The 21,539-nt window shown below is 39.6% G+C and overlaps 1 protein-coding gene across 1 annotated transcript; it reads right to left on the bottom strand.

The window, feature by feature from the left end:
• Positions 1–1,045: 1,045 nt before the first annotated feature.
• On the bottom strand, positions 1,046–20,956 carry cstf3 (cleavage stimulation factor, 3' pre-RNA, subunit 3). The gene is made up of 21 exons (XM_066684954.1): positions 20,822–20,956; positions 19,214–19,315; positions 18,958–19,053; positions 14,489–14,521; positions 11,710–11,807; positions 11,346–11,412; positions 11,227–11,261; positions 10,868–10,994; positions 10,459–10,536; positions 10,018–10,180; positions 8,445–8,554; positions 8,170–8,286; positions 7,864–7,938; positions 7,606–7,749; positions 6,493–6,595; positions 5,662–5,731; positions 5,319–5,514; positions 4,662–4,812; positions 2,567–2,661; positions 2,065–2,125; positions 1,046–1,791 (listed from the first exon to the last, which is right to left on the bottom strand). Exons 1-21 carry the CDS (start codon positions 20,846–20,848, stop codon positions 1,589–1,591), a joined length of 2,151 nt encoding a protein of 716 aa, XP_066541051.1. The 5' UTR covers positions 20,849–20,956; the 3' UTR covers positions 1,046–1,588.
• Between the last annotated feature and the right edge of the window lie 583 nt (positions 20,957–21,539).

The raw sequence follows: 21,539 nt of genomic DNA, 5'->3' as shown, positions 1-21,539 counted from the left end.
GGCCACACCCACCTTTCTTCCTAAATGAATATATAAGCAGTATATGTAAAAGTTATATCTATCCTTAAAATAACTTGGAGAACGCATACTGGCCACATTTAACAAGGGCCAAAATCAAGGTGTGACACTCTCCTGTAAGATACAGTTCAGGAGAATCACACAAAATCTCTCTGCTTTAAAATAAATGTAGAATGTAAACTCTCAAATGAGGCTATTCACTTCCCTGCCCTTATATAAAAACCAGGTGAAGTAAATACATTTTTAAACTCACTGTGTGATGCCACAAGAATGAATATTCAAGGGGTCTCAAACTTAAGGAAACACAAATGTAAGAAAACACAAGCTGTGTGTGAGGACCAAAACACGTTTCACCTGTTGTTTCCCGCTTCCCTAGACCTTTTGTCTAATATTGGACCACCATCTTTTTACGTGGGTGTCTACTTTTATTTTGAAAAGTATCCTTGCAGTTTCGTTACTGTGACAACACCCAATATTAACACCCACATTTCAGTCTGTTTGAACAAAACACAGCGGCCGAGAGCTGTTTTGTTCACTATTAATACCGTTTTACAGTATAATATGTAATATACGCTGTTTGACTGAGAACACAACTGTTAATAATGACATTGTCTGTCTGCTGCATTGAAACGCCTCCCCAATGTAGTCAAGAGCTCAGTGCGCAGCTCCACTGCGCAGCCTAGCGGTGACCAGAGGTAAACAAAGAACAATACCTCAGGAGACACCGAGTTCGTTTACAGCAAATGAGGCGAGTGTCCAGTGGGAACGTCCATTAGACGTCCTCCTACTTGACAATTTGGTTAACCGAGAAATATCCCTCAGAAAAGAAGCAATTGATAATGAATATTGAAAATAGACACCAAAGAACACTACATTGTAAAGACCCAAAAACCATTCTGCTTTACCAACTGAAAGGTTTTTTCCTAGAACATTTACACTACTCAAACGTTAGATTTACACATCTCCACAGAACCATGGAGGGGGGGGGGGACCCTGAAAAAAGCAATGCCCTTCTTTTGAGTGTGTTTTACTTCGTTTTATTGGAAGTGAAGTTGTTTGATTTTCATTTGACTACAAAATGACATTTTCTGATGTTTCCTTGGATATTCCATCCATCGAGACTACAACATTGCAAGCTCCAAACTATGTGTTAAATCAACATCCAGAATAAAAACTTTGTACAGTATAAGCCACTCAGTTTTAAAAATAAAACTGTATTAAAAAAAAAAAAACAACAACTCAAACACGGAACAAAAAAAAATAAAATAAAAAATTAACATGAACGATCAAAACGATGAAATGGTGAAGGGACTCGAAAGATCTTGAGTTACGAGCCATTCACGACGAGCCCAAAAAAAAAAAAAAGCCCCTCTCTGCTTTGGAAAAAAAGAGGTCAACAGTAAAGATATACATTCCAGTCCTTCGTCCAGTGGACTTTTTCACACTCACAGTAAAACCATCCGCTAAGAGAGGGAATTTTAAAAAAGTCATCACTGGAGAGAGCAGGGACATTTACGTTGGGAATTAAGAGTCCGTAGTGGGAACCGCTGTGTGTTTTTATGGGCTGGTCTCATCGGATCCTCTTCTGCTGTCTCGCTCGGTAGATATCGTTGACCGGGGGAGCGATGGCCCCTTTGTCTTCCTCTTCATCCGAATCAGCATTCGGCCTCTTCAGAGCCTTGTTGGCCACTGCGTGATTCTCCACAGGACCGTTCCCCTCGCTCGGAGCATCAGGACGACTTCCTGTAATCAGCTCCACGGCAGCTTCCACAGCTACACATCGAGGCGGAGAGGGAAAGAATAATGAGAACACCGTAACAATCACAGCAATGTATTAGTTTTAGACACATTTTAGATTTGGTTTAAATTGAAAACAATCATGATGTTGGTAGATTATTTCTAGATCACACACATCATTCCAAAGAACACATTTCCACTGATCCACAGCCCAATGCTGAGGAGCATATCTTTCTAGCCTTCTAGTGTTTGGCATTGAGAATGGTGAACTAGACTCATGTACAGGTTCTTGATGGTGGAGATACATACTCTCAGGCAGCGTGCATCTTCTAAAAGACTCCATCAACTCATCAACCTTAACAAATGGCCCCTGCAGATGGAGAGAAAAACAAATGATGTATAAAGTATTCACTGGAACATTCTAGAGCAACTGATCAAGCCATCATTCCGCAGATAGCTCGGGTTGACAGTTCCGGGACATTAAAATCAGCACAAGCAGACGGTTCATTCCCCAGAGCTGTGGGGTTTCTTTAATTGCAGTTTAAATGGAATAGCTAACCCCCTAACTGGGGTGCAGATTCCCATCAGTGGATACTTAAAAATAGCAACATATTTTGGCGCACAGCACAAATGTTCAAGTCATTAAATAACATACTATAACATAATGTACTACCCAATCTGTTCTAGTGCATTTTGGAAAATAAACATATATTTCAACACGTATAACACAGAAGAAAGAATAGAACATCCATCGTGATATAGAGCAAAATCTGTGTTCTGAAAAGACAAAGCCAAAATCAGTGATACTCACTGTAAAACAGGTTGGAGGAGGCAGCAGCTTCATGAGAACCACAGCAGCCGGAGGCACAGGAAACACTCCTCCAGGAACAGGGTGCAGACCAGGTGCTGTAACACACACACACACACACACACACGAGTAGTCAGAAACTAGTTTCCTAGTTAATATTGTGGTAGAAATGCTGTGCAAGGGGAGCAAACTCTAACTGATTTCCTTAAATGGGTGGCGCAGCAGGTTAGTGTCGCAGTCACACGGCTCCAGGGACCTGGAGGTTGTGGGTTGGATTCTCGCTCCGGGTGACTGTCTGTGAGGAGTGTGGTGTGTTCTCCCTGTGTCTGCGTGGGTTTCCTCCGGGTGACTGTCTATGAGGAGTGTGGTGTGTTCTCCCTGTGTCTGTGTGGGTTTCCTCCGGGTGCTCCGGTTTCCTCCCACAGTCCAAAAACACACGTCAAAAGTGTCCATATGAGTGAATGTGTGTTGCCCTGTGAAAGGACTGGCGCCTCCTCCAGGGTGTGTTCCCGCCTTGCGCCCAATGATTCCAGGTAGGCTCTGGACCCACCGTGACCCTGAACTGGATAAGGGTTACAGATAATGGATGGATGGATCTCTACTTCTAACATCTTCCCATGTGTCTCAAGTGTTTGACAAAACCACTCACAGCAAAGTATCTACAGCAAATGATCTGCCAAAACTTGATCTTATAGTATTTGGTGCTTTATTGAACAGTCAGATTATAATAAAGTAGTAAATCTGGATGTACTCATTAAGTCATACCTCTTTATTTCTCCATGCACTTTCCAAGATCACAAACATTGAGAGTCCTTATTACAAAGCTTCAAAGTATAAAGCCTTGTACAGCCACTGGCGAATGTATCTGACCAACTCAGTCTTACATTCTCAGAGGCAGATATTCACATCTAGATCAATGAGTAATCAAACTCTGTCTTGCCTGTATTGGCAATTTTGACACAGAAACCTAGATAGATTCAATCCTAGTTTCTGTCTGAACTGGAGCAGCTTAAAGTAGACCACAGTTCACTCTGAACATTGTCTCACTGAGCTATAAATAAATGCTTTGGACCTTTGGTCCACTGAGGCTTCACTACAACATCGGTTCTTTAGGGACTCAGGGTTTTAGATCATGAGTTTTTAAAGAAAATTTATCAGCATCTGATTATGATTTTCTTTTGGTTTGACTAGAAAGAGTAAAACTTAACACTAATGCTAGATTAGTTTAAAATTAGCAGTAGCTGAAGATTTTCAATGTAAAACTGCTATGTCCCAAAGATAATCTCAATGTATAATCACAACCTAACGAACCAATCCTGTCAATTAGAGGGTTAATGGGACATTTTATATATAGTAAGTTTGAGTTGCGGACATTTTGTATTTTTGGTCCTATGCTCATCTACAGTTAAAGAAAGTACTGCAGCACTCTCCTGAAAACAAGGGGGAGGAAGTGGTTTCTTTCCCACCTTCAGAAGTTACATAGTGCAGTTTCTGCTGTGCTGAGCCCTCCATCTTACCCATTACAGGACAGTGAAGCAACTAAATTATTTTGAAGCTTTTTTACATGAGATAAATTACTTTGGAATAAGGCAAAAATAATGCCATAGGAGTAAGTTTAAAATAACAATTACAAAAAAAAAAATGGCCTGGTGGTTAGGGAACTGGGCGTGTAACTGGAAGGTTGCCGGTTCAAACCCCAAAACTGACAGGTCATGACTGAAGTGCCTGATGAGCACGGCACCTAACCCATAACTGCTCCCCAGGCTCCGTGGCTAGGGCTGCTCACCGCTCGGGGCATGTGTGTTCACTGCCCCCTAGTGTTCACTAGTGTGTGTAAATGTGTCTGTCACTGCACGGACTGGGTTAAATGCAGAGAACAAATTCCTCTGTGTGCAATCACAGTAGCCAATAAAGTGATTCTTAATCAAATTTTTGGTTGCTTAAATTTCCCAGAAGTGTTTGCTTTCTTTTAAAACGCAATTTCAAGATTGTACTTGGTTGAAAGATTACATGCCACGTTTAAATGGCTTGGGTAGGGGGGTTTAAGATAAAAGAAATTGCACAGGGACATCCCCAGTGCTAAAGAACAGATACTTACGGGCAAGGTGTCTGGGCTGGAAGGGGATCATCTGGTTTGTATCTGGTTTTGGATACTCAGGTTTACGGTCGGCCTCATCTTTCAATGCTGGGACAGAGGGAGTTACCACCGCCTCAGGGATCAGTGCAGCGTATTTGGCCCGAGACACATCCTGTCATATCCCAGTAATGAGACGAGACGAGACAGAATAGAGTCCGATTACTACTAATATAACGTGTTGAGATGTTTGTAGAAAGTACAGAGTTTTAAAATATTTTTTATAGTTATAATTTTAGGGTTTAGTTGAGGAAACATAGTTACAGTCTTGAAACCCTTTGCAGAAAAGCCTCCAATCAGAATTTTATTTTTTTCTGTGGAATGTAAGTAGATACAGACCACTGGAGAGGCCTTCAGAAGGCATCAGCTTCATGATATCAACTTTAAAACTGAAACATAGTAGTGGTGATGGTGTAACACCAGGGCCTTTAACAAATAGAATGACTGTAAAACTGCTACAGAGAATGTAAACATCATTTAATGTTTGTCTGGTTTAGATAGAGCACATGAAATACCTTGTACAAGCTTCAATCTTTACATTCAGGCTTTTTCCCCTTGCCCTTTGTACCCAAACTGTATTCATAGCTGTAATAGCCAAATGAATGTAGGTCTAAATCTGACCTTGTATCCAAGGGCTTTGAGTTCACTGGTGGAGCAGGGGTACAGATCCATGAACTTATATCTGTCCACCAGGAGAGCAGTCTCCTTGCCCTCGTATTCATCTTTAAAAGCCATAAAACGTCTTCGTTCCACCTTCAGGATACTGGCCAGGTCTCCAATGTTACTCTCGAAAGCTAAGAAGCGAGCCCAGATCTCCCTGTCAAACACACACACACACATATTAGGAACATATTTCCTTTGCTGAAACTGCTGGGTTTTTTTAACTGATGCTAATAATATACTATCCTGGGTTTAAAAGTAGACATTGTACTACAACATACGGATAAAAAAGTAGAATGCTAACCCTGACTTTTCAGGAGAAAGACTTCCAGACGTCAGGACTCTTTCAAAAAGAACTCTTGTGTTGTTATCCTCTGTGAAAGAAGGAAAGAAACAGTAGTTAAATGCAAAACATTAGTATCCTTCAGAGTCTCACAGTGAAATCTTTTGATTAAGGGCTTTGACAATAAGCATTTCTTGCACACACTTCATCTCCCCCCTCTCAGAGGAAACGCACAATCTGAGATAGAGTTATCACACAGGCTGTAAATTGTGCTGCAAATATGCTCCAGTGTTAAAGCTGGGATATTTTTCTAATGTCGCTGGGAGCGTCTTCCTCTCGTTTTTTGAGCATTGTTTATATTTGGTGTGTGACTGTGCAATTATTTGTCATTGTACAACGAAATGTGTCTTCCACATTTAACCCATATGTGACAGTGAACAAACACATGCACACACACACACACTAGTGCACTAGGGGCTGTGAACACACACCCAAAGCGGCGGGCAGCCATCGCCGGTGCCCGGGGAGCATTTGGGGGTTGCTCAAAGGCACTTAAGCCATAGATGTTCCCGCCGGTCGTGGGGATCAAACCAAGCCTGGTCTTATAACCATTAGGCCAAAGCTGCACCCTTGGCTTAGGCTGCTTCCATGTGGCAGATAGGGGGCAGAACCACGTGACTACAGCTTGGTAGCGTGGTTTTAAAAGGACAGTACATCAACACACAGTGGGGACATAACAGAATAAATAATCGATATAGACAAGATTATGTCGATTAGAAGTTCTGAATGTCGATTTCGATTCATTTTCGATTAATTGCCCAGCCCTACTGTAGGACGAGAAAAGCATCTTACCATTGAGGTGAGAGAGATAGTCGATGTATGCCAGTATGTACTCTGGGATGTCTCCATACTTCTTCAGACCCAACTCAAAGATCTTAAAGGCCACAGATTTGTCCTAAAGAAGAAACAATACAAAAATGATTTTAAAATCATATCTGTTCATTTCTGAGAGTGTTGTCACAATTAATAAAGATATAAAACTCACACAGAAAGAGATCTGGACTTGAAATTTTAATTAAGGAAGACTATCAAGACATTTAATCATGTAATTAAATCAATTATTTAAAGACCTCATTTATAAGCATTTAATTATATACTATGTTAAATGTCTTGATTAATTTCTTAATTTACAAATTAAAAATTAGATGCTAATCTTTAACTATCATTTGTATCACAACACAGTAAAAAGCTGTGATTAAGATGATGTAGATGTGATAGACGCATGTACAGCACTGGTTTGTTTGACTTGCTTGTGTGCTGACACTTTGTTAACAACATTTATTCACTGTCTACACACCACCTGGATAATACCCAGACATCACAGATACATGTACTTCAGCAGCCAGCAATATAAACGAGGGCCATAAAAGTAGTGTTTAAAAACATTAAATCGACTTATCCGCACTCACACCTACGGACACTTGAGTTGCCAATCCATCTACCAACGTGTGTTTTTGGACTGTTGGAGGAAACCTGAGCACCCGGAGGAAACCCACACGGACACAGGGAGAACACACCAACTCCTCACAGACAGTCACCCGAAGGAAACCCACACAGACACAGTGAGAACACACCAACTCCTCACAGACAGTCACCCGGAGGAAACCCACACAGACACAGGGAGAACACACTACACTCCTCAAAGAGAGTCACACGGAGAAAACCCACGCAGACACAGGGAAAACACACCACACTTCTCACAGACAGTCACCCGGAGGAAACCCACGCAGACACAGGGAGAACACACCACACTCCTCACAGACAGTCACCTGGAGCAGGAATCGAACCCACAACCTCCAGGCCCCTGGAGCTGTGTGACTGCGACACTACCTGCTGCGCCACCGTGCCGGCCCTATTGTACATAATCACTAATAAATGTATGTGTCGCTTTCGCTCTGATTTTACCTTGCTGCAGTAGTATTCCATTAGAGCAGCAGTGACGTAAACGTGGTGCCGTGTTCGAACATCCTCTCTGGCTTTCTTAAAGATTGCACGACCGGACTTAATGCCCTCTGCCCTCCTCGCAAACTTCATGTACTGAATGTAAACCTGAAAAGTGGAGAAAAACAAGGGAGAAAGACTGAGTCTTAATACGGAGCTTAAGCAGAAAAGCCCATGTTCAGGATGTTAATTAACGAATATCATGCATTTAAGGAGTCTCACCAAAGTGGGGTCGATGTCCTCTATGGCCAGCAGACGATTATATATACTGTGAACTTTCTCGTATTTCATACGACTCTGAGGAACACAAGTCAACAAAAGTGTGCTTTTTAAATTCCACAGAATTAAGCTTTTAGAAAATCAGATTTCTATCAGCTCAGAAGCAGATACCTAACAATGTACATAAAACACATTTTTAAAATTGAAATGTGATCGGATAAATCATAAACAGAATATTGGGTGCGATCTTAAAAAGCAAAACAGTGTAAATTAATTGTTATTAACTCAGACCACTGCTGAAAATCTCACCTCCTCGTAGTCAGCAAAGGAAAAGTACAGCAGCATGTTCTTCTTCAGCAGAGTAGAGATGGCTCGCTCATAGATGTTAGCGGCCTCGTCACTGAACAACTTAGCGTTATTCATATCCTGAATTGAGGGAGATGTGAATAAACAGCATGAGAATGACCGGGTCAACAGCATTTGCATCAATAGAAATTATCTAAATGAAATTCAACTTAAGTGATTACAAGCTTTTTAAAAACACAGCACCAAACACTCCAGGATAAAAGGCAACACACACTGACCCCTTTCTCAGCCAGTAGCTTGCTGGACTGCTCTAGATACTGAGCAGCCTCATACCACACATCTGGATGATGGCCGAGCACCAGAAGGCACTGCTCGTAGGCAAACATCACTGTAAGAGAAAAAAAACAACAAATATTTGAGACACAATATTAAAAAGCATTCTCTATTCCACGCAGACTGTGGTGTTTGTGACTATTCTTCATTCATTCATTCATTATCTGTAACCCTTATCCAGTTCAGGATCGCGGTGGGTCCAGAGCCTACCTGGAATCATTGGGTGCAAGGTGGGAATACACCCTGGAGGGGGCACCAGTCCTTCACAGGGCAACACACACACACACATTCACTCACACACTCACACCTACGGACACTTTTGAGTCGCCAATCCACCTACCAACGTGTGTTTTTGGACTGTGGGAGGAAACCGGAGCACCCAGAGGAAACCCACGCAGACACAGGGAGAACACACCACATTCCTCACAGTCAGTCACCCGGAGGAAACCCACGCAGACACAGAAAGAACACACCACACTCCTCACAGACAGTCACCCGGAGGAAACCCACGCAGACACAGGGAGAACACACCACACTCCTCACAGACAGTCACCCGGAGGAAACCCACGCAGACACAGAGAGAACACACCACACTCCTCACAGACAGTCACCCGGAAGAAACCCACGCAGACACAGGGAGAACACACCACACTCCTCACAGACAGTCACCCGGAGGAAACCCACGCAGACACAGAGAGAACACACCACACTCCTCACAGACAGTCACCCGGAGGAAACCAACGCAGACACAGAGAGAACACACCACACTCCTCACAGACAGTCACCCGGAGGAAACCCACGCAGACACAGGGAGAACACACCACACTCCTCACAGACAGTCACCCGGAGGAAACCCACGCAGACACAGGGAGAACACACCACACTCCTCACAGACAGTCACCCGGAGGAAACCCACGCAGACACAGGGAGAACACACCACACTCCTCACAGACAGTCACCTGGAGGAAACCCACGCAGACACAGGGAGAACACACCACACTCCTCACAGACAGTCACCCGGAGAAAACCCACGCAGACACAGGGAGAACACACCACACCTCACAGACAGTCACCCGGAGGAAACCCACGCAGACACAGGGAGAACACACCACACCTCACAGACAGTCACCCGGAGCGGGAATCGAACCCACAGCCTCCAGGTTCCGCCCCTGTGACTATTCTGTATACTGATATTCCATGATGATAAGTCGATGTTAGAAAGGTACGGATTATTTTCTCTGCTAAAATGTCCTATGAAACATTTACATTTTTTACGACAAACAGCATTCCTTCTGTAGTCAACATTTCCCAATTAGAGTTCGGAAGTGTTAGTGTTGGTGTAAGAAATATGAAACATATTTGATTGAGTGATTCAAATCTCTACACATCAACATTGTTACTGACAAAATTAGTAAATGGAAAGACAAAATACATTATGCACTTGGACATACATCGTTAAATCAAGTTAATTCAGATTCTTCCAATATACAGTATTGTTTTATGTTAATGTCCAGTCACCTCTCTTGGTGATGAGTGTTTGGTCTTCTGTGCGCAGGGGGTTGCTCTTCTCCCACTGAATGTACTTCTTCCACATCTCCACCTGCTGCGCCTCCTGTGGAGAGTTCTGTGGAGGTACTGAGGGGGCGTTCCTGTCTAAACCCTTCATAACAGTCTCATACTCCTGAAAACAAGACAATAACATTGTCTCAGTTAGTTTGTGAGTGTTTAATCCACTTCTACTTCTCCAGCCATATCAGTTCATTTATTAATTATTTATTTTGGCTTTTTAATCATTGCTAATTTCCTCCACAAGCTCAGTTTCCCCTCATTCCCATGATGCAATCAAGCCAGTGATGCCTAAAGAATCAAAATCAAATATCAAATCTCCAAAATATGATTGTTAAATATGATTGATCCAAGTTATATGACGCAGTACAGAAAGAAGTGTAAGGGACTTACCTTGGCGACCCTCCTAGCATTCATATAGTCCCTGCTCCGATCTTCAATCATCTTTTTGGCCAAGTGGATGTTAATACCCTTTAAAATGGGACAGCGGTTTACTGTTTACTGAATGTAACAACACAAGTTCACATAATGTTACAGGAATCTGGAGTAAAGCCCAGGCTCTACATGTTTGATCTGCACTGCTACCACTACCTTACACCGAAGGACTGATGTTACTCAAGTTATTGTATTTATTTATTTAAAAACAATAGTCTATTAACTATATTTTTGTCAAAATAGTTGCCTGAATATTTGTAAATTATACTATTACAGCTTTCTCAGTCTTTTCAGAATCATCTACAGCTGAACACATAAAACATTTCTGAATGATGCCTTATTTTATTAAATTTTAACAACTTCTCACCTCCTCATATTTGCTGTAATCTCTCCAAAGCTGCTCAATGTTGATCATGGGGTTGACGCAGCCCCTCTGGTAAACCCGTCGTACGGCTGTGATTCGCTGGTTTTCTGCATAGGATCCCACTGCCTCACTGTGGGACACAGTGGAGATAATGTACTCTTTCAAATATGTGTTAATTAAAAGGCACACCATTTGTTTTGGTTGTTTAAATTCATATTGCATAAGACCATGAATACAGCATCTCTCTGACCCAGGTATAATGTGAACACATACACAGTGTATCCTAAACTGAATGCACAGATATGGTTACTAATACACATTGTATTATTAGAAATTTAAGTACAGAATTACTAAATACTCACACTCCTTTAAGAAAGTTGATATAGTCCACCCAAATCTGAGAAAAAACAGAACATGAAATGTGACCATGACTTGAAAGCTATGCCATTTAGAGTGCTAATATCAAGAACATGAATCTTACCTGGTATGACATAATCTCCATTCCAATTTTGTCCAAAGCAAAATCATATGCCTGAGCCATTTTCTCCCTGATAATGTGAAAATTTGTTTCAATTAATGACACATAAGGAAAATATGAAGCTCCACTGCATCATATCAAATTTCTGCTAACACAATTTCATTGGAGCTCAACACACTTGGAGGACATTAATTGCAGAGCTAGTTTAGCTAGCAACACGCGCCTTGATTAGCATCATGCTAACAGACAGAGAGAGAGAGAGGGAGAGAGAGAGAGAGAGCCATCATGGTTTTATTCTGACAGCGATGATAAGCAAATAATTATGTTAATGTGTAAGCAAAGTCTGATAACCGAAGATATGACATACTTGTAGCTGGGCAATTTTCCTTTGGTTTCTCGAACATATGAAAGGTAGCATTTCCATAGATCAATGTGCAGCACCTTCATGAGGCATCTCTGAAACAGCTAGAAAACAAACCCAAAGTGCTTTAACATGCATTCACTTTGCACACCATAGGAACTCTAATTTCTATGCATTAACTTACATAATGACACTTATCTGGTATTTGTATTGTTTTAAATGGGTATAAAATCAGTACAACACATAATTGGAGAGATGTAAATAGGCCCATTTCCTAAAATAAACATAATTCTTGATTGTTTTTTATTTAAACCTAAAATGCTGATACACTTTCAAACATAATAAATTTAGCATATGTGAGTAAAGGAATCTATATTTTACTCAACTACAAACCGGATTACAGAAAAGTTGGGACACTAAACAAATTGTGAATAAAAACTGAATGCAATGATGTGGAGACGGCAAATGTCAATATTTTATTCATAACAGAACATAGAAGACAGATCAAAAGTTTAATCTCAGTAAATGTAACATATTAAAGGAAAAATATGTTAATTCAAAATTTCACAGTGTCAACATATCCCAAAAAAGTTGGGACAAGCAGCAATAAGTGGCTGGAAAAAGGAAATTGAGCATATAACGAACAGCTGGAAGACCAATTAGCACTAATTAGGTCAATTGACAACATGATTGGGTATAAAAAGAGCTTCTCAGAGTGTCAGTGTCTCTCTGAAGCCAAGATGGTAAGAGGATCACCGATTCCACCATTGTTTGCGCAGAAAGATCGTGCAGCGATACCACAATGGTGTTACCCAGCGTAAAATAGCAAAGACTTTTAAGTTCTCATCATCAACCGTGCATAACATCATCAAAAGATTCAGAGAATCTGGAACAATTGCTGTGCGTAAGGGTCAGCTGAAACTCTACAGTGCAAAGAGGAAGCCATTTCTAAGCAAGCTCCACAAGCTCAGACGTTTGCACTGGGCCAGGGGTCTTTTAAAATGGAGTGTGGCAAAATGGAAGACTGTTCTGTGTTCAGATGAGTCACGATTTGAAGTTCTGTATGGAACACTGGGACGCCATGTCATCCGGACCAGAGAGGACAAGGATAACCCAAGTTGTTATCAACGCTCTGTTCAGAAGCCTGCATCACTGATGGTATGGGGCTGCATGAGTGCTTGTGGCATGGGCAGCTTGCATGTCTGGAAAGGCACCATTAATGCAGAGAACTATGTTCAGGTTCTAGAACAACATATGCTCCTATCTAGACGTCATCTCTTTCAGGGAAGACCCTGCATTATTCAACAAGATAATGCCAGACCACATTCTGCAGCAATCACAACATCATGGCTACGTAGGAGAAGGATCCAGGTACTGAAATGGCAGCCTGCAGTCCAGATCTTTCACCTATAGAGAACATTTGGCGCATCATAAAGAGGAAGGTGCGACAAAGGCCCAAGAGGATTGAACAGTTAGAGGCCTGTATTAGACATGAATGGGAGAGCATTCCTATTTCTAAACTTGAGAAGCTGGTGTCCTCTGTCCCCAGACGTCTGTTGAGTGTTGTAAAAAGAAGGGGGGATGCCACACAGTGGTAAAAAACAGCCTTGTCCCAACTTTTTTGGGATTTGTTGACGCCATGAAATTTTGAAACAACATATTTTTCCCTTAAAATGATACATTCTCTCAGTTTAAACTTTTGATCTGTGATTTGTGTTCTATTCTGAATAAAATATTAGATGTTGGCACCTCCACATCATTGCATTCAGTTTTTATTCACAATTTGTTTAGTGTCCCAACTTTTTTGGAATCCGGTTTGTACATATTATCCTTTCATAGATCACAATTTTGTGTAGGAATAATTTGACTGTGTTATGTTGCTGTACTGCTCTGTGATTGCGCTGCACCACTGGTGTTGGAGCTTCAGCTTTTTTATTTTAGACAAAGATTACCCCAAATGAAAACAGAGTGGTAGAAAATTCAGTTCCTGTCCTGAGAAATTCTACTGCACATAGCAGGTTTTGAGCTGATGGTTTTGAATTTACTTCAGTCGTTATACAAATAATTACTAAATTATGTATTTACAGATGTCTTCACTTAAATATCACACAAGTGATATGTATTTAGGTTCAAAGGTTCCCTAAGTAATTACTGTGCTTAAAATATTATATTTTAGTGCCTTGGCACTACCAGTGTCAGTGTTAACAATGCCCATACATCCAAATAATACCTGAATAGTGATGTTAACTTTTCACTGATTCATTCTTTCAGACATTAATGCAAAATTTAGAAACATTCCTTTCACATTTTATTCGTTTCCAGCATAAAGTTCAAACAAATGTTGGAAAATAATATTCCCCCAAGTCTTTTAAACTTAAATATTCTCAGTAAATGCAAAAAGTCATTGAGTCTTTGGTGTAATTTTCTGTTAGATATTATTTTCCACCTAATAAATTTAAAAAAATACATTATGGGTGGTCCCTGACTTTTGCTTGATACTGCTTAAGACGGTGTATCTGCGGTCTTGACACATTTCTGATAAACGCCCAGAGTGAGATTGCAAGGGTCATTATGTATCTAAAACATTGCAGACGTACGTTATAATTTGCACTGTTTTAAGACGCACCAAATACAGATATTTAACTGTACACACAAAGCTTGCCAAATCCTTATTTAAAAAATGGGATGCCCTGAAGCAGCCGCACATGACAATAAGCTAATGCTCAATGCCAGTCTTATGATGGCTCAGATTTGCATACTTGAGGTCTGAGTAATAAACACTTACCTTTTCAACTTTGTCGTAGTTTTTAGCCTTGATCTGTGGACAAATTTCACAACCATCATTATCAAAACATTACTATGTATAGAGTAGGTTAAAATATGAGAATAATCATATCTTCATAAACAGTCGTGCACACACACAGATAGAGAGATAGATAGATAGATAGATAGAGAGAGAGAACTCCCTTCAAGATCAACAATGTGAAATTCATTCAAATCCCCTTTATCACAACCATAAATCCTCAACCTGCTTACAGTGATTCCCTAAAATCATACCTGGATAATCTCCATCTTAAAATAGATAATAAGAATGGTCCATGTGCTTTGCCATATGGTTCTTTGTTGATGTAACTTTAGGTAACTCCCAAATAACAAAAATGAGGTGTTGTCTAAAACCTTACAGAGACTTCCAGAAATTGGATGAACTTTATTAATGAGCTCAACATGTTTGAGAAAAATGAAAATAAACTGCCAAATGAACTGGATAATGTGTGTGTGTCATGGGGAGATAAATACTACCAATTCCAATACCAAAATTTGGAAGTTAAAACTCCCTGCTCCAAACCATGTATAATTCCATATGAATAAAACATAACATTTATAAATATATTGTTTAAAGGAAGTAAACCATGAGAAGAAAGTATAAGTGTAACATTTTATTCAAGGGAAATATACAACATTATGTATGCAAATATGTTGTAGGAAAGAACACAAAAGCTGGAGCTGAGGCAAAATACCTCCCTAGTTCTGTGTGACAGAAGGTGAGGCTAAAAGACGTCTACATAACCTGCCTGTCTCTACAACACAAAACAGCATACCTGAAAGAGGGTCCAGGAAAGGTTATTACATGCTACCTCTGCCTTTCCTCAAAGACAAGACCAAAAATAACTCAAGATACAACAACCAGAAAAGTCAGGGGACTGGTATTTTATTGAGGTTTATTTTTCACCTTTACATTGCCACAACCTTCTGAAGGAAATTTCACTCAGCAATTACAAACAAGACAAGAACAGGATAAATATTAGGGACAAAATGCATGTTTCATTTCCAGTCAAAACTGCCTTTAAAGGAAAATATGTGAAAAAAAACAGCACTTTAAAAAATTATTATAATCAACAGAGAAAACGGAATTCCTAACAACTCAAATCCCTCACGTCTCTGAGTGGGGAAAACGGAGCTCTGCGTACTTTGGATCTGAAAAAATCGACAAGGTGTGTCCATCCTTCCATTATGAAGACTTCAACAGTGTGAGTCTTAATGGATGTGGAGCTGTAGAGATGTGTATAAACTTTCACTGAGGAAATGAGTAGAAATACCTGGAAATCTACAGCAAGAACTGGAAGCTCTTAATGAGGGCAGAAATGCTACATATTTAGGTTTACATTGTTATAGAGGCTTCTGGGGAAGTTTCTAAGAGTGATTTTGTGTTCACTGAGTTCATCTGTGCACCAGCAGTTCCCTCAAAAGGTACATCTTTGTGACACTCTGTCACAGATTTGACGACAGTGTTCGGTTTCATCTAAAAATAGCACAACAAAAGAAGACAGACCCTACAGCACTTTGCAGCCACAAATAGCCAGGGAGCTCAAACACACTCTTCTGGAAAAAGTGAGTCAGCATATGATATTAATGACATAAAAATGCACCTTTTGTAGACACCATGTTATAGTATTTACTAAAAATAACTTTAAAAAACGTAACTAATATTAATTTTAATGTGGGGGGACACAGAATAAGAAAAAAGTTTCTCTTTGCCACAGAATAAGAAAAAGATATTTTATTCTCTGATTTGTTTTGTCATTGACAATTCCACACCTAGCTACAAATCTAAGAGGATTCTGAAAGAACTCTATGAGCGGCCACTTCTTCACTGCTACGAACACAGTTCAGATGCTTAGAGAACAGTTCGGTTCTGTTGTGTTAGCTAACAGACACCTGTAATGGTTTGCCTCGTGCTGAGTGAGACGGAAAGCCATTTTACACCAAGACACAGGCCACCATCTTGGACACCATCTTAGGCATTACTGTGGATCAGGCTTGTGATCCCTCAATCTTAGGATTAACACCAGGACAGTTCTAACATTTGGGAGCTCAAGATGAGACCAGTTGTGTTCACTTGGATTCCCCAACTCAGCTGAGAAAAGTATTTTTTTTTTAAATACACTATGATACATAGTGGAAATCTCAATGTCCAATGTTTCTAAAGGTATTTAAAGCAGTTTTTCTTCACCAGCCTCATAAAGAGCAGCTAATGAACACGGAATAAGTAAAGAAAGGGTAGTATACACAGAGACAGGAGAACTCTCAAAAATCAGCTGTATTTAGTCCTCAGTGAATAACACAGCACTGAGTGCTATGAGTGCAAAATAATCAGTTCTCACACACTCACTCTCACACAGCAACAGTCTCCCTCAGACACAAAATTACATTCCAATGATTAAACCAATCTGTTGTGATTGTCAATCAGTTTTATTACTGAAAAGAAAAAGGAAAAAGAAAAATCAATCACATGGTTTCGACAAAGTTTGGAATCAGTGGAATGGGTTGCAAGGATAAACAATCCAAGCTTAAGGACTCTAAGTATGTGCTGCTAAAAGATGCATCCCTCAAATGTCTATTCATTTACAAAACATGAGCTTAGACACTGAGTTCTTTACTTAAAGGGAAAGACACTGCTGACGTGCTGACGAATTTAAAGCCCTTCAACTGTTGAAGATTTCATCACCAACACTGATCAGGGCAGATATCACTATGAAACAACAGCAGAGTAAAAGCTTTATTACCGTCTCTGTAAATCTGGGCAGTCATACTTTAACTCCTAAATAAATATCTCAATGTGTCACTGTTGAAATCTGTTGCTTCAGCCTGATATGCTACTTTTAGAAGCCACCTGGTTTTTCAAGAACATCAAATCAGGTTCACTGTCAGCCAAACTCCAAGGTTTCAGTTTTAGCTGACATCTGTAAACCTGTACTGAAGAATGTCGTTTGTAACCAGTCTGTACTTTGCTATATTCACTTTTAAAACTACAGTAATTTGCCAATTTTATGGTTATGGGGGCTTCTTTACAAAGAAAAAAAAAATCCAACAAAAACATCTGGAAATGCGAATATACTCTGAGCAATCTGTGGTTTAGTGTGACCTTCAAAATAACATGAGGAAGCCAGCTTTAACCTATGTGTCATAAAAGTTGTAGATACACCATTTGAGTGTTCAGTTCCTTTAAGGTGCACCCACTGTGGACACAGCCATTCAGCTGTGCAGTTTATAAATGATCTCCATAGAAAATCATGAAATGTAATGCTCTGGAGCTGCCGTGCTCAGACTCGAGCACAGGCAAGAAGGTTAAAAAGCACCCCGGGACCAGGATGAGAAACAGTGGAACTGTATTCTGGAGTGAAGGAGCTCCAGAGGAGTTGAGAGTGGTGTTTGGGACCCAGCACCAAATGTCTTACATCAGTACCTGACCTCTCCAGTGCTGTCATGGCTGAATGCTATATATTTCTCATAGAAGTGTTCAACAATCTACTCCAAAGACTTCTCCAAAGAGTAGAGGTTGTAGCAAAAGGGGTGGGATACTACTCATTACTGATTTTAATTTCAAAAGTGTTAGGTGCCAACTGATGTTTTCACAGTACGCAGTCCAGACAGAGGCCAAACAAATATTGTAATGAAAGCAATTTTGGTCTAAATTGGAGCTTATATAAAACTTAGCTAAAAGCAAAACACACAAACCATGCATATTCTGTGTTAGTTGTAACATACTTACCATTTTAAGTGATATTCTTACAAAGCAGCGACTTAAGGCCCTATTTAAAAGCCTAGCTAACGTTAGCATTGCGCTGTAAAACATTATTTTGTAATTTACAAATGCCATGTGCCTTACTCCTACAATGTCTGTCAATCAGTTTATTTATTTTCATGTATGGAAACTAAAAATGAGACGTTACAAACACTACTGAAATTAGATTATGTTGCTACCTGTGTGAGATTAATATATATATATATATATATATATATATATATATATATATATGCAGTACACATTGGCCTTTACTGAAATAGGTCTAAGGAGGAACTGGGTGTTAATATGAACAGATCTATTTGCAGTGTACACACACAATCCACAAGACCTCAAAGAAATGACACAGGAGGCAAGAAATTGACACAACAAGTGAATAAAAGGCTAAAGCACTTCAATACTATTAAAATAGTTTAATGCTGTTGCAGATAAAACATGCAACAATATGAACTTAACCTTATAAAACTGAAAATAATAATTAAAAAAATAAATAAATAATTCAAGCCCCACCACCCCCCACAGCCAAATGTTACAAGATGTGACAAACGTGACTACCACTAGTATAAAACCTTCAGAAGAGACGTGAAAGTCACATTGTTGATCAGACTGGGAGATGTACTCTTGCACACATGAAAGTAATAGAAATGGAATAATAAAAAATGGATTTAAACCTCAGCTTCAATGTATAGTTTCCAGAATCTGCCCGAACTGGGGAACTGGGCAACAAGTCTTTCGTAAGTCTTCCTTGCTTTGTCTATAGGCTGGTTCTAAAAAAAGGAGTTTAAAAAACCATTTACATACAATGAGTGTGCCAATGGTGCAGTTACAAAATGGCGGTGAGCAAACCCTCCCCACCATCCCAATGCCAACTCTTCCCCAAATATGTTAACCCCAGGTAAAAATGAATGCAACCCTGTGTCACTAAACCTGTGCTTCTCGAATCAGTATGCTCCATGCGTCGAGGTCATATGGGTTTTCTTCCAATTTCTTCTCAGCCTTCTTCACCTTCTCCGGAATGTATTCCGCAGCCTATGACAAATTAGGAAGCAAAACATTTAAATCCACACAAACAAAATAAGCTCATAACTACATAAGCAATTAATAAACCCCTAATCAGTAAAACACAAGCAGGAAACCTACAAATCACTGAAAAAGGCTTGCAAATTGAATATACATGACTCACTCCAACGTCACTTGTGCAAAGAACCTAAGAACATGGGGAAAATAGTCCCAATAGGAAGTCAGAGCAAAGTTCATTTTACTCTGATCTGAAGTGCTAGTCATAAAGAGAAGTAGTGCTCAATAAAGCCTAATTTCACTCATTACTTTTCTCATAATAACTGTGAAAATACTGAACTCCAGTTAGACAATTCCAGGCCCTGGAAGCCACACCACTTTGTGTTATCATGCTCCACAAGGCCTGATTCAACTCGAGCAATAAACACAGGTTATAACATCAGTTAAAACAGGAGTCATCCTGCTCTAGACTGTGCCATGCTTCACTGGGACCAACACAATCAAACAACCAAATAAAAATAAAAATGGCAGTTATCAGAATCATTTTAAAAGCTTAATAGCCATGTTAAAAAACATGGGCATAACACAAACCGCAATAAGACGGTCCAGAAACCTAATCAGTCAGTAACAAGTGTTCCACACAATTACTTCATATTAACTCTTAAAGTCCTGCTACCTGCTAGCTTAACTTTTACACAAGAGTTTAACAAAAAACACAGCCACGAATTTCTATAAAACCTGCCACAATTTAGCCACATGAGGTAATATATTGTGCAGAATTCATGGCCATCAAGTGCTTAATTTCTTGTCGAAATGGCGATTAAAAACATGTAACTGACATTTCAGGACGTAACAGATGTATAAGGACAGGGAAATGGGGAAAATTGGTGGTGTTCTCAAAAACGGAATCCATAAAGCGCAAATTATGTAGATCACGTAAAAATTGTCATGTCCTCATAAACCGCCCCAGAGCCTAAACCCCCCAAATCACTGAATGGGTTGAGGGTTAACTCAGTGAAGTATGACGAAATTCAAGAGTGAACTTTAATCCTGTCTTTGAATAGAGCCTCTAATGGAAGCCGGAGTCAGGTCGTTATTGAACACGTGACATTATTCGGTTGTAGAGGCGTTGTGTCGTTTTCTGTTAGTTTTGGGTAAAACGTAAATTAAATATTCGTTACTTAAACTCACATCTGTTGTGAATTATTTTTTTTTTTTAAAACTTAAAAAAAAATGTATCTGTGGCTCACGACCAGCTCCAGTCTTTCGTTACACACCAGCTGCTTTTCCAAAACACAGCCATCTAAAGCGATTAAGATCTTTACCTCAGGCCTTGCACCTTGTAATATATTTGGTATTCAAGAAGAAGCGCTAAAACCGTGCAATAAAACACCCCAGCCCCTTCGTTCACTCATGGCTGGGTTCGGTCTCTGTCTTTAAATCACGGCGCTAAAACACTCACAAATACACGCTCATTGTACATTTCTGAAGCTCCTTAAGAACTCATGGATATTTTACCTGCTCCGGAGCGCTTTCCGAGGACATGGTTGATCTGTAAGGTTTATTTTCCTCAGATTTTCTGCCCGCTGCCTTTCAGCGGCTCTCCTAAAATGGCGAGCGCTCCCACTTCCGGTCCCGCAGGAAGAGAGGGAGATGTTTTGTTTGTTTATTCAATTTCATATGTTGCTTTTATCTAAATTTTGCCTTATTTCTCAAATCGATTTAAATTACGCGAAATAACAAAAATTGAAAGAAAAATATTTTACAGGTGGATTATTTTAAAAAAAACAAACATTGATTTAATTTTCGTAGATCCAAAAAAATATGTCATCAGAGATAGACAAGCACTGAAATGTATAGATCTATAAAAAAAAATTCTGAAGAGCTCTTTGCACTTTTTCTATCTTATTGTAAATTATTTTAAAGGAAAATTATAGCTGTGCTGTTCTATAACAAATAGCAGCATAGCAACTGATTACTGCAAATTACCGGTATGAAAATTAAATAATTATAAATAAGTAAATTAAATTGTTCTAAATTATTTTACTTGTATACTTTACATACATTTTCAATACAACGTCATGTGTAAATCATTTTTGCCTATTTGACAGTTTTTCATTAAAACCACCAAAATAATCATATACTGCTGAAAGCCTTTTACTTGAATTTTTGCTATTATTTCACATAAAATTTTAAAACGTTAAAAATTAATTTTATAATAAAAAGATCTCTTGTA

The sequence above is a fragment of the Hoplias malabaricus genome, chromosome 11, assembly GCF_029633855.1.
Source record: "Hoplias malabaricus isolate fHopMal1 chromosome 11, fHopMal1.hap1, whole genome shotgun sequence".
NCBI classification, from domain to species: domain Eukaryota; kingdom Metazoa; phylum Chordata; class Actinopteri; order Characiformes; family Erythrinidae; genus Hoplias; species Hoplias malabaricus.
This window is presented reverse-complemented; position numbering and strand designations above follow the sequence as displayed.